This window comes from Amphiprion ocellaris, chromosome 14, assembly GCF_022539595.1.
Source record: "Amphiprion ocellaris isolate individual 3 ecotype Okinawa chromosome 14, ASM2253959v1, whole genome shotgun sequence".
NCBI lineage: Eukaryota > Metazoa > Chordata > Actinopteri > Pomacentridae > Amphiprion > Amphiprion ocellaris.
This window is the reverse complement of record NC_072779.1, coordinates 25,081,828-25,098,234: the sequence shown is the minus strand read 5'-3', so window position 1 is coordinate 25,098,234 and position 16,407 is coordinate 25,081,828. Positions and strand designations below refer to the sequence as shown.

At 41.2% G+C, this 16,407-nt stretch overlaps 1 protein-coding gene across 1 annotated transcript; it reads right to left on the bottom strand.

Annotated features, from left to right (window-relative positions):
- Window positions 1–543: 543 nt before the first annotated feature.
- On the bottom strand, window positions 544–11,678 carry ripk4 (receptor-interacting serine-threonine kinase 4). The gene is made up of 8 exons (XM_023280157.3): window positions 11,390–11,678; window positions 8,914–9,205; window positions 7,964–8,112; window positions 7,563–7,612; window positions 4,963–5,121; window positions 3,853–3,968; window positions 2,427–2,667; window positions 544–2,275 (listed from the first exon to the last, which is right to left on the bottom strand). Exons 1-8 carry the CDS (start codon window positions 11,569–11,571, stop codon window positions 1,026–1,028), a joined length of 2,439 nt encoding a protein of 812 aa, XP_023135925.2. The 5' UTR covers window positions 11,572–11,678; the 3' UTR covers window positions 544–1,025.
- Between the last annotated feature and the right edge of the window lie 4,729 nt (window positions 11,679–16,407).

The following is a 16,407-nucleotide window of genomic DNA, read 5'->3' as shown; positions in this document are numbered from 1 at the left end:
CTCTGATACCCAGATCTGTTTTCAGTTTACAGACTTTTCCTCTAATTGACTCATTTGATCATTTGAGCAAGTACCGAGACAACATAAAGACATCAAAATATGAACCCAACTGCACATTGCCATTTGTGGTATATCTATTCATATCAACAGCTTGTTATATTATTCATTAAGTTAAATGTTCATATCAAAAGTAACTAAAGCTGTCAGATAAAAGTAGTGGAGAACAAAATACAATGTTTTGTTGAGTTTGTAGAATTGAGTGGAATTATAAAGTAGCACAACACAAAAATACTAAAGTAAAACACAAGCATTTCAACACTGTATTTAAATACTTGAGTAAATGTATGCAGTTACTTTCCACCAATGAATATATCTATGTAGAGTTTGGTATAAAGTTACAAAACTGGCACTGTCTAACTTTTCACTTCTCCCTGACTATAAGAACCTAAAAAGACAAGCAGACCAGCCAGTTTACCACCCATATGCCATGAAAATAACTCTTTTACAAAATGTAATTCAAGTTATGTGAGAAAAGTAACAAGCAACAGTTTAAAATGTTTTAATGGATGATATAGCACTGATATGTAACAGGTACAGAACACTGAAAGTTTTCTGTAAATACAATGACTCTGATGAACTACAGCATTCATCTCATACAGTATATGATTAAAGTTTGTGATCTATTAAATATAACTTACAGGCATACCAGCTGCAGGATGATGCAGTTAAAGGTCCCCAACGGACATGATCTTCCTAAAAAAAACATTGGTTGTTAAGTAAAAAAGTAAACAAAAGTCTAAATTCAGAGACAATACAGTATTTATACTTTCTATTTACAGTGTACATATTTACATCAAAGCTTTCCCAACCATTAGGAAGAACCTACAGCACTCAAAGGTCTTTGGCATCCCAAAGACGAGAAGAGTGGAGTAACCAACCCCTAACCAACTCTGAGGCAGCAGAGGAGTGGGAAGAAACTCCACAGAAGATAGTTGTGCACAGTTTTGTTAACGTCTTTGCTCTTGTTAGCAGGGTGCTGAGGTGCACCGTGAGCTGATAGATTGTGGACAGTCTTTGTTGTTGTGCTCTGTCAGTTTGAGAATTACAACCTTCCTCTGGAGCTGCTGAGTCTCCACCGGTGCAGGCTCTTCCGCTGCTGGTTGTACTGAGCTCTCTACAACAGAGTCCTGACAGTCCTGTGGCAGCAGCATAGTAATGACGTTTGAGTAGCCGCCCTGCACTGCCAGGTGTAATGGACTGAGGCCCTGCTCGTCTGACAAGGTGCCACCATCTGGACAGTGAAGGAGCAGCTCTTTCAGGACTTCACAGTGTCCGCTCTCTGCTGCCAGGTGGCAGGGGGTACGTAGGGCGTGGGTGGATCTGTAGGGATCTGCCCCCTCCTCTATCAACATCTTCACTGTGGCCAGATGGCCCCGCTGGGAGGCAAGGTGCAGAGGAGTGAGTCCTTGGGTGTTCCGGGCATGGATGTCTGCCTGGTGTTTGATCAAAAGGCGAGAGGTGCTGGTGTGACCCGTTTGTGCCGCCACGTGTAGTGGTGTGTTTAACCCAGCGGACGTCATGTGGACATCCGCTCCGAGCTCAATCAGGATCCGTGCCACTCGATACTGCCCCCTCTGGGATGCCAGATGCAGCGGTGTGCGACCATCTGTGGTTTGGCCATCAACATCAGCACCAGCCTGCTTGATCAGCAGCTTGACGATGCCCAGATGCCCTTGCCAGGCAGCAAAGTGAAGCGCTGTCCAGTTGTCTTTGCCCTTGATTTGAACATCGGCACCACGGCTCAGCAGCACCCTGATTACATTCTCCTGGCCGTGCTGGCAGGCCACATGAGCTGGTGTGCGTCCCTGACCATCGGTCTCATTGATGGCAGCCCCTCGGTCCAGCAGCAGGCGTGTGATGGCCTCGTCCCCATTCTGAGCTGCCCAGTGCAAAGCTGTGTACTGGTCCTCATCTTTGGCATTCACATTGGTGCTGCGCCTACCAAGCAGAAGCTCTGCCAGTGGCTTCAGGTGCTTCTCTGTGGCTAGGTGGAGGGGGGTGGAGCCTCGGGCGTTTGCAAGGTTGGGATTGGCATTGTTCAGGAGGAGGAACTTGACGGCCTCCTCATTAGCCAAAGTGATGGCGTGGTGCAACAGGCTGCCTCCTCCATCCAGGAGAAGGTCAACATCCTGAGGCTGGAGGATCTTCATCAGCTTGGCAGTATCTTTGGTCCTGATGGCCTCACACAGCTTTCGCTTCTGGACCTCAGCAGAATCTGGGCAGTACAGAAGGAAAGGATGATTTTGGGGCTAAAATCACCGTTTAAAATGCTACACTGATACTCTGTGAATTCATGGATTCATCAATATTAGGTATATTGTTTACACACATAACTGTTTAAATTTTGATCTTTAACGGGCTCTTACCATATGTGTTTTCTTTCTCAAAAGACAGTGTGATGGAGTCTTGAGAGGAGAAAGCAGAATCTGCAGAGGAAATGCCAGACAATCTCTTGCATGTGCTCTCTTTGCTGTGGCAGCTATCCTCCTTCACTCGGTCAAAACTCCTAGAGATCCCTGAATCCACTTGACTCAGCAGCTCTGACAGACTGTAGTCTTTCTCAGGCAACATGGCCGATTTTGGACGCACCGGCTTGTTGTCATTAACCTGTAAAGCAAACAGCCAGAGAAGCACACAATGTTATAGACAAGCTGTTCTTGGACAGCTTCACAGTTCATTTTAATTACACTCAGGTGAATAGCTAGTGCTCTGTTCCAAATCCACTCAACAGTCAGTGGCTAGTAAATGTTGACAGTGAGATGATTTGTTAAAGTAACCTGAATGTATGCGGAAATCCATAGCAGAGACAGATATCATTGAGTAACAGCTGTCACTTCGCATGAACAGGATGTTTGTGTCACGTACACCAAAGAAAGGAAATGACAAAGCAGCCTACAGGTTAAACAATCCAATCAGTCAACATTCCTGTTGTGATGCAATGGGTGTCCAGGATCAACCATATGACTTATAAAGTCATAGTCACGTCTGGAACAGCCTAAAGATTAGCCCCCTGTTGTCTGGGTGAGTAGTTATACATTAAAGAAAAAGCCATAAAATCTGTTAGGAGGTTGGAGTGAGGAAAAATGACAGCATATAACAAGTGGGCCATCGCTGTATGTTTGTTGCTCTTCAATTCAGTTCAGTTCAATTCAATTTTATTTATATAGTGACAATTACAGGTCAAATTGTCTCAAGACGCTTTACAGAACCCATATGTTTGAACCCCGAGAGCAAGCCCTAAGGTGACAGTGGCATGAAAAATACCCTTTTAACAGGGAAGAAACCTTGAGCAGAACCTGGTTCTTATATGGGGGGACCCATCTGTCTGCTGGCCGGCGGGTTGAGAGGGACAGAAGAGGTAGAAAGGTAGAGATAGAGAGGTAGAGAGGGGGATAGGGGAGGGGAGATGGAGGGAGAGCAGGAGGGATGGGAGAAGAGGATGGTGGGGAACAAGAAACATAACACACGGTTGGATACATGCATGAAAAGCTAGATGATACATACAATATACAAGATAACATTGAATTTGATTCAGAAGTTTACTGTTATGGTGTAAGGATCTGGCATTAAATATACTACATATATATAGCTGGTTGCAAAATTTTAACAATATGTAGATGAGCATATCAAGCATAGTAAGGTGATGCAAAGTATATTGCTGGAAATGGGCACATTTGAATGAGAGCCACAGTTGAAGAAAAAAAACATGCTGTATCTTACAGAGATGCAAAAATATGTGAAATACAGGCTTTTTCATGCAAAAACTGTAAATGTGGTGAAATCATGTCGTACCTGGCTACTACTGAGTGCTTTGGGGGATGTGGGCTCTGGTTCTGATGTTGATAAGGTTGGTGTCTTGGGCTCCTCCTGAGGTTTAGAGCACAGCTCCTCAGCTTCAGATGTGATTTCTGGAAGGACAACAGCTCCGAGTCAGGTTTCAATTATATCAGGGATAGGGTTAAGGATAACAAAATTAGAGAGGAGTAGTGTAGTGTAGGAGTAGTGTAATGGTGTGTTTAAAGTTCCCTCATGTCTGTGTATCAGATGTATATAGGTATGCTATAGAAATGTATTCCATGAAAAAAAATCATTCATGCCTTAGAATTACTTCTATGTAACTTTACCCCATTGCCTTCTCTAGAATCCGCAGATCTACTTACTCCCTGTCTCTGCTTCTACTCAACCCTCCTCTGCTGGCTGCAACTCAGGCACACCAGCTTACTTACCACTCTGCTCAAACACTGTAAAACTGCTCTACACTACACAATAGCAAGTTTTAGTATTAGAGTAATTCAGCCATACATGCTTAAGCCCAAAACGGATTCTAAGAATAATGATGCAGAAAGTTCTACTCTGCGTGTTCCCAGGATTGGTTCCTCAAGTTTATTTGTGTATAGCACCTCAGAATCCAAATCTGTGTTGTGGATACTGTCACTGAGAGTGCAGCTTCAAGGCGCAAAAGCCCAGAGATGATGTTGACTGCTTATTTTGCTCATGATAAGTCTTTCAGCATATAAAAGTCTCCATACTAGCATTCTAGGAGCTTCAGTAAAAAGCAGCTGGACTTCTTTCGTTCAGAGATTCAGTTCATAATTGAAGAAGTCTGTTGCATTAGAGGTCAAACATCTTCTAGAAGCTAAAAGAGAAGTGCAGTTGCTTTTTACCAAAGCTCCTAGGACTCTGCACAGATGTACCATATAGACATGTTAACAAGGTAAAAAAAAAAAAAAACTAAACTTGATTTTCACCACAAGTTTTTTTTTTGGATCCAGCCAAAAGGAAATATAATGGAAAATGTGGAGTTAAAGCTATAAGATCCCTTTTGTTTTGTATTAATTTTATCTTCTATTATCAGGATAGATGAATGGAGACACTTGTTAACAGTAGAAAGACACAACTCACCCTGGAAGCTGGGTCTGGCTTCAGGGTTTGTGGCCCAGCAGCGGTGCATGAGGCTCAGGAAACCTGTGCAGGCTGAAGGTCGACATCGTGGCACTGCTCCCAGGTCTGGACGCACCCCTTTCACCACCTTCACCATGATCTGCAGGATATTGTTCTCTCCTGAAGGAAAAATTGTGGAGTAGTTCAGTTTCATCAATAACTAATCATTCAAAAAGCACATGGTCTGTGTATGTATTCAAATCTGATTCCAACCACAGAGCATGTTTTTTTTTTAAACTGATTAAAAAGCTGGCTCTGTGGTTGGAATCAGATTGAACTCATTGGAGGATGAGATGGACAGATGGGCACTGAGCAAGATGGAGGCCATTCTGACAAACCTGGATCATCCACTTCATATCTACCTCAATGAACAACGAAACATCGATAGTGTACGGCTCCCATCCCTGTGCTGCAGGACAGAAAGATTTAGAAAATCTTTCTTACCATCAGCAATTAGACTATTTAATTCTAAAGTAAACAGATGAGACCACAGATAATTGAATTTCCCTTCGGGGATTAATAAAGTTATTGTATTATATTGTTTTTTTTTTTTTTTGCATATTTCTGGCAAATGGGTCTGCTCTGGCGAGGACACGTGGTTTAAAGACTACAAGTTGTTCGGCTTGTATTCGTAAGTCACATATTGCAACACACTGTATGACAACACAGCTTGGTGACAGGCGCCGGTGCCTTTATAGACAGTTCTGCACAGCTTTATCTCCATCTTCCTGTGTGCTCAGATAGGGGAGTGTGTGTTGTTGTTTCCCATGGGAGTCAAAAGGGAAAAGCTCTCAGAAATCCTGGTCTGACCTCTTTCTATCTGACTGAGGGATCAGCCAAGTCAATGATTCAGAGCAAACAGGTATAGAAGCTTTAATCACAGGTACTTCACCTCCTATTGTAACCATAATACCCTACACAGGTGGAGGAAGAAGACAGGCAGGGATGGCAGCCGGGCCATTTCTCAGTTTTTAATTATGTCTGGATCAACATAGGCGGTGCCAATGCCAAGCCTGCCACCCTATCCAGACACTGGACGGCAAAATTGAACCGCTACCTGATACGCCTGGGAAAAAAAAACACTGTGCTTGCCAGTCTGGCCCTGTCCACCTGCCTGCCCTGGAATTCACCGAGTAAACACATACACTACAGCTCCTGAACACACACGTACACACACACACACTCTCTCTCACACACACACACACACACACACACACACACACACACACACACACACACACACACACACACACACACACCTTTAAAGGTGTGACCTGAGTGTTTATCGTGTGTTTACTGGAAACTATGAAAGCTCATTCATACTAGGAAATGTTAAAAATAGATGGAAAGTTAGGAGAGATAAAACATTCTGGCATATGAATTCAGATGTTTGTCTTATTGAATAAATGTGAAAGAAGTCTAAATAGTGTGGGATTAGGGTTGTAGTTCAGAATATTAGGAAATACTTGTAAAAGAAACATCTCAGCGCCCTATTTGCTAGTCGATCCACCACTTTGGGCCACACAAAAATATCTGTGGAGATATTCAATGGACTGCTAATTCATTTTGTAGATTCATGGTCGCCAGAGGATGACACCAACTGAATTTGGTGATGATCACTGAGCTTGACATTATTGGTTTTAAATGAAAAGCTTCAACAACTATCTGATGGATTGGCAGGAAATTCTAGTCACTTGATTGCTTCCTAGGGCTGAAGAACATGCAGTGAAAACCGTATTGCAGTTATTTTTAAAGATTTTGTGATATTAGTTTTAGTCAAAATGGTAATTTTTTAAAAAATGATTATGTGATTTTTGTTGCTGTCTGCACTAAAACAAGCATGTCCTCTTATGCCTGGAGAATAGGATTTATTGGCATCTGTATATCTGTAGCACCACAATTCCTCACTTATATTAATATATTGTGAGACATTTTACCTTTATCAAGAAATTGCAGGTGCTGTGACTTGGATATTACACATGGCCATATTGTGCCTAATGCTCTCTTAACTTTTGGTCCTCATAATGAAATCAAAGTAAAAATGAATGCAACACCTTAGTAAAACTAATGCTATTCCCAACTAGCCTTAGCTGTACTTTGTGTTTAGTGCATTTGGCCATAACAGCACTGTGCAGCCGCTCAGTTTATGAACTGTAAAACAGAACATTAGTGACTTATAATATGTCATTAATATTAAATAATGCAATAAATAAGCAATAAATCTGTTCAATGCATCATCCTGGCTACAGAGAGCTCTCAGTCCTCTCTGCCTTGTAGCATCTTTCTTTAATTCTGTAATTTGAAATTGCACACTTTTTTTTTGAATACTCTTGGACTTTTGGACACTATGTGCACTATAAAACACTTCAACATTTGTACATCCTTTACATATGACATTTTGCTTTTTATGTTATTCTCATTGTTTATTGTTTTATTTATCTGTTGTAGAAAACAAATTTCACCTCTCTATAAAGCATTTCTATTCTATTCTATTCTATTCTATTCTAGCCCAGATCTACACTCATCAGGACCACATGTGTTGATGCCACTGCAGTGCTCACCTTGGTAGGGTTTCTTCTGTGTGAGAATCCCCCAGATCACGATGGAGAAACTGGAAAGATAAAAAACAAAACATCCAACATCACACTTCTGTCAGAAATGTGGCACCTGTCTTTAATTTCAAATATATATTTGATTCTTATCGAATATCAAAAAGTTTAATAGAATTCAGTGAGTAAATACATTCACACCTTTTAACTGACACTTCACTGACTGTATTTTGGAAAATGAATTTTAGAGGTCTTGCAATGTTAGAAATGGAATAACTCAGTACATATCATACCAAATTAATCTCTTACATGTGGTTATTCACACTGTGAGTCAGAACTTAACTGAACATTACAAAGCCAGAGAACAGCTAACACATTCACATGAAATCTTGTATGTTCCAAAACAACCTCACCTGTATACGTCATGCTTGGTGTCCGACACTCTGTCCTTCTCTATGATGCTCTCAGGGGGCAGGTAGGCAATCGTGCCGCAGAATCCATCTCTGCTGATGTCATCCGCCCGTGACAGACCATTCCACCGGGCCAGACCAAAATCAGAAATCTGACAAAGAGATTGATCAGATAAGACCCTCAAACATCTTAACCCTGCAGTGTTTCTCATGAAGCAGCGTGGCTGTGATGACTAACTTTGCCCGCTGAGTGTGACAGGCAGCTAAGCTCTTATTATGTGCTCTCAGTGGTATGATGAGGGCAACCCGGCCATGTCCCAGCCTGTAGGAGAGGAGAGGCCCTGCACATTTGTGTTGAGGAGTGCACACCCACCTACACACACACTCAGTCACAGAGGGAGATTTAATAGGAGCTAAAGTAATCCTGTCAGGACAAGCCCGGGTGAGGTGTTTACATCCAGGTATTAAACTCTGGAGATGATGGTTCCCACCCCTTGCTCTTACTGCAGTTGAGCTGTTTAGAGGTTGGACAGAGGCTGGGAGACACCTGTCTGCCCAGAGCATGTGCAGGGCTATCATTTTAAATGGATGAAAGGGAACAGCAAATCACCTCACGGCTGAAATTCCTTCCAAAAGCTTAATGCTGGGACTCTGAGAAAGCTTTTAAACAAAGAGGTGGTTTGACTTCATGTCAAATCTTTCTTCCAGGAACAAAAACATTAGGTCATCACATTTCTAGTCACATACTGGTAGTGTTTCCTGCAACTCATTTTTATACAGAAAACGACAATACAAACGATAAAAAATCTGCACAAATGTGAACTAAAAAATAACATTACAAGAAACTAATTCCAGCCAAATATGATCAATTTGATCATCATTTTTGAATGTTTTTACAAAACAAGCGCTCTAATGAGACCAGGGTGCTGCTACATTTGTGGTAAACAGTCTACCTTGACATGATAGTGAGCATCCAGCAGGATGTTGGCTGGTTTCAGGTCCAGGTGGAGCAGCGGCGGGTTCATGCAGTGCAAGAAGTTCATTCCCACTGCCGTCTCATGGATGATGCGGAAGCGGAGCTCCCAGGGCAGCGGCTCGGTGGCCAGCAGGGTCTCCAAGGAACCGGTCTCCATGTACTCCATGACCAGGCCCTGGGGGTCCTCACAAATCCCGTACACAGGCAGGATGTATCGGAACTTTGCTGCCTCCATCTTCTTAGCCTCCTCGAGCAGCTCCAAACGCTCCCTGTGTTCACGACATTATTGACTGCATCACTTTGAAGTTGCATTACATTTACGTTACATTTCACTGCTTCAATCAGCCTCTCATGTGGCATGACTAAACAGTTTTAGGAAGTCCCAATAAACAACAGTTCAGTTGAAAGGTATTTAGGTCACCTTGTTTTTCACCATTGCTTCCACATGTTGCAGCTCAGTTATTTATCAGACCCTCTCTCTCATAAAACATTAACCTGTTCTGTGATTCTGAGCTCATACTTTGCTCACTGAGCTGCCATACTTGGCATAATTGTTGCCCTAATCAAAATTCCAGCACATTACACATTGTCCTCAGTGAGCTCTTAGCTATGCGAAATATTTAGCAGCCGTAACCTTGGAGGCTGTGAATATGTGACCTCTCTAAACATCTATAATTAATTTACATTCTGAATATGCGGCTCATGCTCCTAACTGCTCAGTGGTTCTGTTAAAACCTGGAGGACATGCCTGCCTGGAAAGCATCAGGAGAGCGCAGTCGGCTTAAACACAGCTCTTGTTCTCTGTTGCTCAATCTTTGCACAGCTCCCTTTATCAGTGTGCTGCTGACATACCTCAAACACAACTGTGCAGGTCAGTCATGACCTCAGTGCACATATTTCAAGCAAAGGTTGCTTTCATAATGCAGCCTCCTAATGAGGATAAATGAGAGAAAGTTAAGTCACTTCTCATGACTGTATTCATAGGAATGTGCTTCAAATGTAGATTGGACTGAAAATTCTGTTTTCTACCATCAATTAAATAAATTAGATGCGCATGAAAGACTCCTACAACACCTGAGTCTATTATGGGGACAGTGTCTCAGGTTACTAAAGGAGTCAATAGGAAGAAGCTTGACTATAATTGTCCTTTATAGTGAGTACAAGTGAAGGAGGCACAAGTCCCCAAATCTGCCTGGCAGGAATAATCAAACATGATACGGCCGAATGAGCATGCAGTTGTTTGCTGAACCCTTCATTTAAGCCAAAGTGCTCGCTAGCAGCCCTTCAGAACCAAACAATGTCCCTGCTTCAACAGAGAGGCCCGGTAAGACCGGTTTGACAGCTTCTTATATCGTCTGTGCCACACAGCAGCAGCCTGCGACGCAGCCAGACAAAGGTGGCTTTGAGTCCCTGTTGCTGGATGTTTTGTGTGGGTCAATGAAAACTGCAGTCAAATGACTGTTTATGCACTTTGCAGATGTTTGGAGGTGATAACATCTTTGGTGCAGGTTCAATGAATGCTTTAAAGCTGCACCACAAGTTTGGGAGGATATGTCTGTCCTAACAGTTCCTGTTTAAAACGTTTTGGTGACAATGACCAGATGATAAATTACAATCTGGCAATCCCACCTAGTTAATACCTTTTTTGTTTGTTTGTTTTGATACAAAAGGACCTCATGAGGCAACAATTATAACGAATCTAATGAAATCAATGTGTATGCACAGACGAATGGAAACTTCCATTGATAGGTGAACTGCTGTGCTGCATGATGGGAAAACATTCAGTAACAACTTACGTACAACTTGACACATGCAAAAATACAAAATCCTCAAAAGGCAACAGCAAAATTCATGGCTATGAAAAATAGTAGAATATTCTAAAGGCTTGTGTAATCCCTAGCAGTGCCTGGAGGGACAGACCTCTTTGCTCCTTTTATTGAAAAGTGTACTTGTTTTAATGAGCCCCTCCCTGAGGTCACAACGTGATAACATCACTGTTTATTGGAGACATCAGCTGTAACCCTTTCATGTTTGGTCCTACCAGGACAAATAAAACAGCTCCAGTCCTGAGCACTGTGGACTTACACTTGCCCTGAGGATGAATCAGCATGTTGGTGCTCCCTGCAACACAACTTAACAGTGTTGAAATATGTAAATGTGGCTTCCAGTTTACTGCTGAGCCACCTTTCCAGCTGCACTGTGCGCCCAGACTGGCAGAGCGTGAGTCACGCATTACTCCCTCATATTGGGAGCCCGTGTCTGTCTACTGCTGGCCTGTAAACTGCTCATCTAATTGTACAGCTGAGAGACAAATGACTGGAAAAGACAGATATGTACATCTGGAACAAATGCAGAAGTAAAGAGATATTTGAACTAAGACAGAGAGCAGCATGTGGATCTAAATTCATCACCAGTACCAACATAACACATGTGGCTGAACAGCTGTAACTTACTTGTCATCCACATGAAGGCAGGGAGGGCACTTGATAGCCAGCCATGTTTTCCACTGTACGTGCCGGACTTTGTATACTTGTCCAAATCCACCTGAGCCTATTTTCTCCCAGCTGCCAAACTCAGAGGAATCAAAGGTCCTTAACAGCCCCATATTCCCATGCGAGGGATCCGGAACATCCATATCCACGTTGAAAAACCCACCAGTCAGGTAAATTCCTTTTTTATTCGTCTCCAAGGCACAATCTGTGGAAGTGAACACACACACCACCGACTTGATTGTGAGCTCTTCCTTGTTTTTCTCCTTGTCTAGCTCAGTGAGGCCCCTCCTTCTCTTCAGGTGAAAAGAGAGGCTGGACCTGCTGCTGTGACTTCACATCCTGGTTTTGAAACACGGGGCAGAAATGGAAAAGTTCACTGAAGGAACATGACAGCCCATAAGGCACCACACTGCCTGTAAATGCCTTTAGACAATTGTTTTCTAGATGCCCTGAAGTCCTGAGCTTTCTCATGTATCTGATAAAGAAAAGGAAAGAATAGCTTCTGAAAAGAGCCTGAGGCCATGAACCCAGGAATGTGCCATTTCATAAATACATCTTTGTCTCACTGTACTCCATTATCCAAATAAAGCCTCCTGAGGTCAGGAGAGGGAATATGTTTCAACAATAGGTGGGAAATGTGATATTGAGTTAAGCACAGGCTTGAGAATGTTTGGACTCATCTTCTCTACATAAAATCCATCCAGCAGAGGGAAACATTATGATCTAGCTTAACTTAACTTCACTTCACTTCACTTCACTTCACTTCACTTCACTTCACTTCACTTCACTTCACTTAATTTTATTACATTTTACTTTATTTTACTTTACTTAATTTTATTATATTTTACTTTACTTTACTTTAAGTTAACTTTATTTTAACATAGCTTAACAATTTCAACTTTGACTTAACTCTATTTTAACTTAAACTTTGACTTATCTTAGCTTAACTTAATGTAACTGAACGTAACCTAATGTAAATCTGTGTAGATTCTAAGTCATCCAGGTCACGGTAATCCTTGGAGCTTCAGAACCTAACTTAGCTTAGTTTAACTTTACTTTAACTTAACCCAGTTCTATTTAAACTTTAACTTAAGTTAGCTTATTTTAACTGTACTTAAAAACTGCTGTATTATTACTCTAACAGTGAATGTTTGCTATAGTAGATGCCACAGTACTACATCAACATTGTAAGTAACAAATGTGTTCATCCATGATATCAATCTAATATTCAGAAGTATAGTGAACTAACAGTGTAACAGTATGCAAGCAGACATGTTGTATGCTTCATCCCTGTACCACCTAACAGTTTTATTCTGTTTGTTTAAGGGTATAATTTCAATAATCGTCTTGTATAAATGCCAGATAACTGACAAAACTTTGCACAGCTCTGGCCTAAGGCAGCTTATTTATAACAATCTGCAGACACTAAAAAAAGTTTGGGATTAGAAGAATAGTTTGCGTCCTTGAAGTGAAATTGGGTATACTGGATTTACCACTTTATACACGCATACAGAATCATTTTCTCCTTTACAGCTGGCCAACAGACACACACAGATCTGGTACAATTTTAATTCAAGATCAGACACAGAAGAATACCTTGTATTATCAGAGGTTCAGTGTTTTACTCAAAGACACGTCTTTCATACAGGAAGCCTTTCACTTATATCTCACTTGTATGGGTAAATGATTCATTTTTCACTTCATCATAAAGCACCAGTATATTGGAGATTTAACCCATCTTATCTCTGGTTGTTCAGTTTTATGGTCAGATGTATGTGTAGCAACTCAAGTCACTGGATTACATCATACATAGTGTGCCTCAGACTGATGACAGTTATATGCAAAGATGCATGACTGCAATAATCTGCAAGCTTCCCTCAGGGAAACAATTTTCTGTGAGCCCCTTAAATGCTGCACATCAGATTTAAATGTCGCTCAAATTCATTCTGAAATACCTTCATGGGTCCCTTCTGCAAAATATTATTTGATGTTGCAGCACAGGACGCAAAACTGTTTGGGGAAAAAACCCTGCAGCCTTAGGAACCATACCAAAATTGTTGAAATGGGAAGAGGGGTTAAATCCTACATTTAATTAAAGCAAACAAACAAACAAACATAACAAAATCCAGACTGAGAACAGGCTCACTGACACACAATATTTTCCCCTCAAATAATATATTTATGAAAACAACAAAATATATAATCCAGGCAAGTTCCAGTTTATGAAGAAAACTGTCCACTCTCTGAGTGAACTAAACAGAGGTGGCAGCTCTGTGGTTTCTGACTCTGGATTCCACAAAATAAGTATGTATGAATTATTTTAGATGATGCTAGACCCTGATATGTATAAGATCATGTTCACTTGTCAGACAGAACAAGAGAACAGCACTGCTGCGTTTTGAAGACCATTATTTACAGTTGTTGTGCTGTTCCATGATGGTTTTTAACTGTGCTAAGGAAAGCAAATAGTTCAGATGAGATACAGTTTGACCACTACATGCTGTAATGAATACCAGGCACTTCAGGCAAAGTGGATGAAAAGCTGAAGTGTGCGTCTGAATTCAATGAATTACATGATTCAAGTTCAAGTATGGAACAGGTTGTTGCGAGGACAGCACAATATGGAAACAGTTTTCCATCCAAATAGGAATGTCAGATGTATTTAAACAGTGAGGTAGCTTGTTATAGGTAGACAATATGTGTAAATATAACTTAGGTTTGTTATATATTCCCCCTCAATAGGTCTACAGATCTTCCACAGTTTTCTTGTTGAGGTAATGAGGTAAAAATCCATAATTCTTATACAGAACAGTTTAGTGCCATACAGCATATAACAAAAGTGAGTGCCACCCTGTACAATATCACTTAAGTGCATCATTTATAAATTGACTAGTAGAGTATTTCCTCTTATGAACAATCAAAAGCAAATACTTTAGAAATACTATATTAAAAATACAGACCTCAAAGTAGACAATCAGTTCATCAACAGTGAAAACATGTGTGATCACTGACAGGCATGTTAGAAACCCTGTAATCACTCTGAAAAACAACTGAGTTCACATGTGATTTCCTATTAGTCTACTGTTCAAACTTTGACCCAGGCAAGAGTGTAACCTGACTTGAATCGAATAGAATATCTTTGGTGTATTTTAAAGAGAAATGTAGGGCAACACAAGAGCAGCTCCACTGCTGCAGCTGATGACAGTTTCCATCCTCCATGCAGAAGGAGTCATTAGAAATGAATCTACTGTATTTTACTTTAGTACATCTAAACTACCAGCGTTTGATTTAGCATAAGAGCAACTATCCTACAGGTCAACTTAGAAGTGATGCAACTACTGCGAGGTGATACAAGTTGGAATCATTTGACATGAAGTGATATTACTTCTTTCTGCTGTGTGCTGTAGTGATGTGGTCCCACTAGCAGTTTCGATTTGTTTTCCACGAGTGCTGAACCCAGTGGCAAGTGCAGTTCTTGTGTCTAAAAACCCCATGAGTCATACAGCTAGACACCTTCCAAAGAGCACAACATGAAATAAGAAAATGAAAGTTATCTTGTGATTTACACAAAAGTAATTATGGCGTATCTCATAGGGGAAGAATTATTCTGGGATAATAAAAAGTTCTCCTCCCTTGCTCTAATTCAGCCTGCCTTCCCAAATCATGTTTACACAGTCCCTGAGAGGTCACTTTTTGCATGGTTGTGTAGTCGGCCTTCTTATGTCAGTTGTCTCTAGGTCTGAAAATTCCACATGTACTAAGTGTTGACTCATATGTGTGGATAAAATGTAATGTATCCACAAACACAGGTATTTGTTCTGTATTGTTGTTTGTTTTCTGTTTATAAGTAAGAGACATGTCTACCTCTGTGTTTACCTCCACTTAACATGATATAACGTCACTCCACCTTGCTCTGCAGCATTAATGAAGGAACTGGAAGGACCAGGTATAAGAGTGAACTATAAATATGTCATCAGGGCAGCTGTTGAGACAATAAGCTGAACTCACAGGTGGAAGCAGAATTCATTCAGACACACAGACATGCAGGATAAACAGCCAGCGCTGTGTGAACGAGGGCCCTATGAGGCTTTGAGGTGTTGGTCCACCCGTCGTGATCGGGAGGCATCACGCCTCTTCATCATTAGAATGAAAGAGGAGCTTTTTACTGGGCTGTAAATGAAATCAGCTGCTTTAATGTGCTATCTGATAAAAACAAGAAAAGAAATCAGGACTGTCCACTTTTCCTGTGGGAAAAGCAATGTCTTCTTTGTTCTTTGTAAATTCAAATGAGCCTGATTGATCTGAAATGCTTCGGTATGCAACAGGGAGCACAGGGTAGGAAACAAACTCTGATAATGAAGACAGTTTACAATAAATAATCTTCCTAACTAATCAACACATTCATCAAAACAAGGAAACAACTGAAGTCTTCTGTTTTTAGAATGTCACACAGAAGGTCTGAGCCTGTGACAGCTTGTTAGTTGATGGCAGCTCAGGTATGTGGCAGCACATTATTCAGTGCTTAGAGAACTTTCCAGTGTACTTTGTTCTACCCATCATTCAGCCTGCTTCCTGCTTGAGGCATGCGTGTGGGCATAGAAATTATTGTAAGAATGCAGCCGCTGATGTTCAGAAGGTGAAATCTTGTTTATAAATTTCCAAATGTGGCCTCCAACATGGATGTAGGAAATTGTGGATCCCTGTATCTTCTATGTACGGTGGCCGAGAGGTGCAAACCAAATTTACATAATGCAAAACACTTTTACAACCTCCAAGACAAATTTACAAGTGACAAAACACTTTTACAACCTCCAAGACAAATTTACAAGTGACAAAACACTTTTACAAGTCCGAAAACACTTTTACAAATCCAAATTTAACCGGAAAGGGAATGTCCCAACTCCGGGGTATAACCGGAAGTGACAACTTACATTCATGAGATGCTCTACAAATACAGACTGATGTCATTTTCACATGGG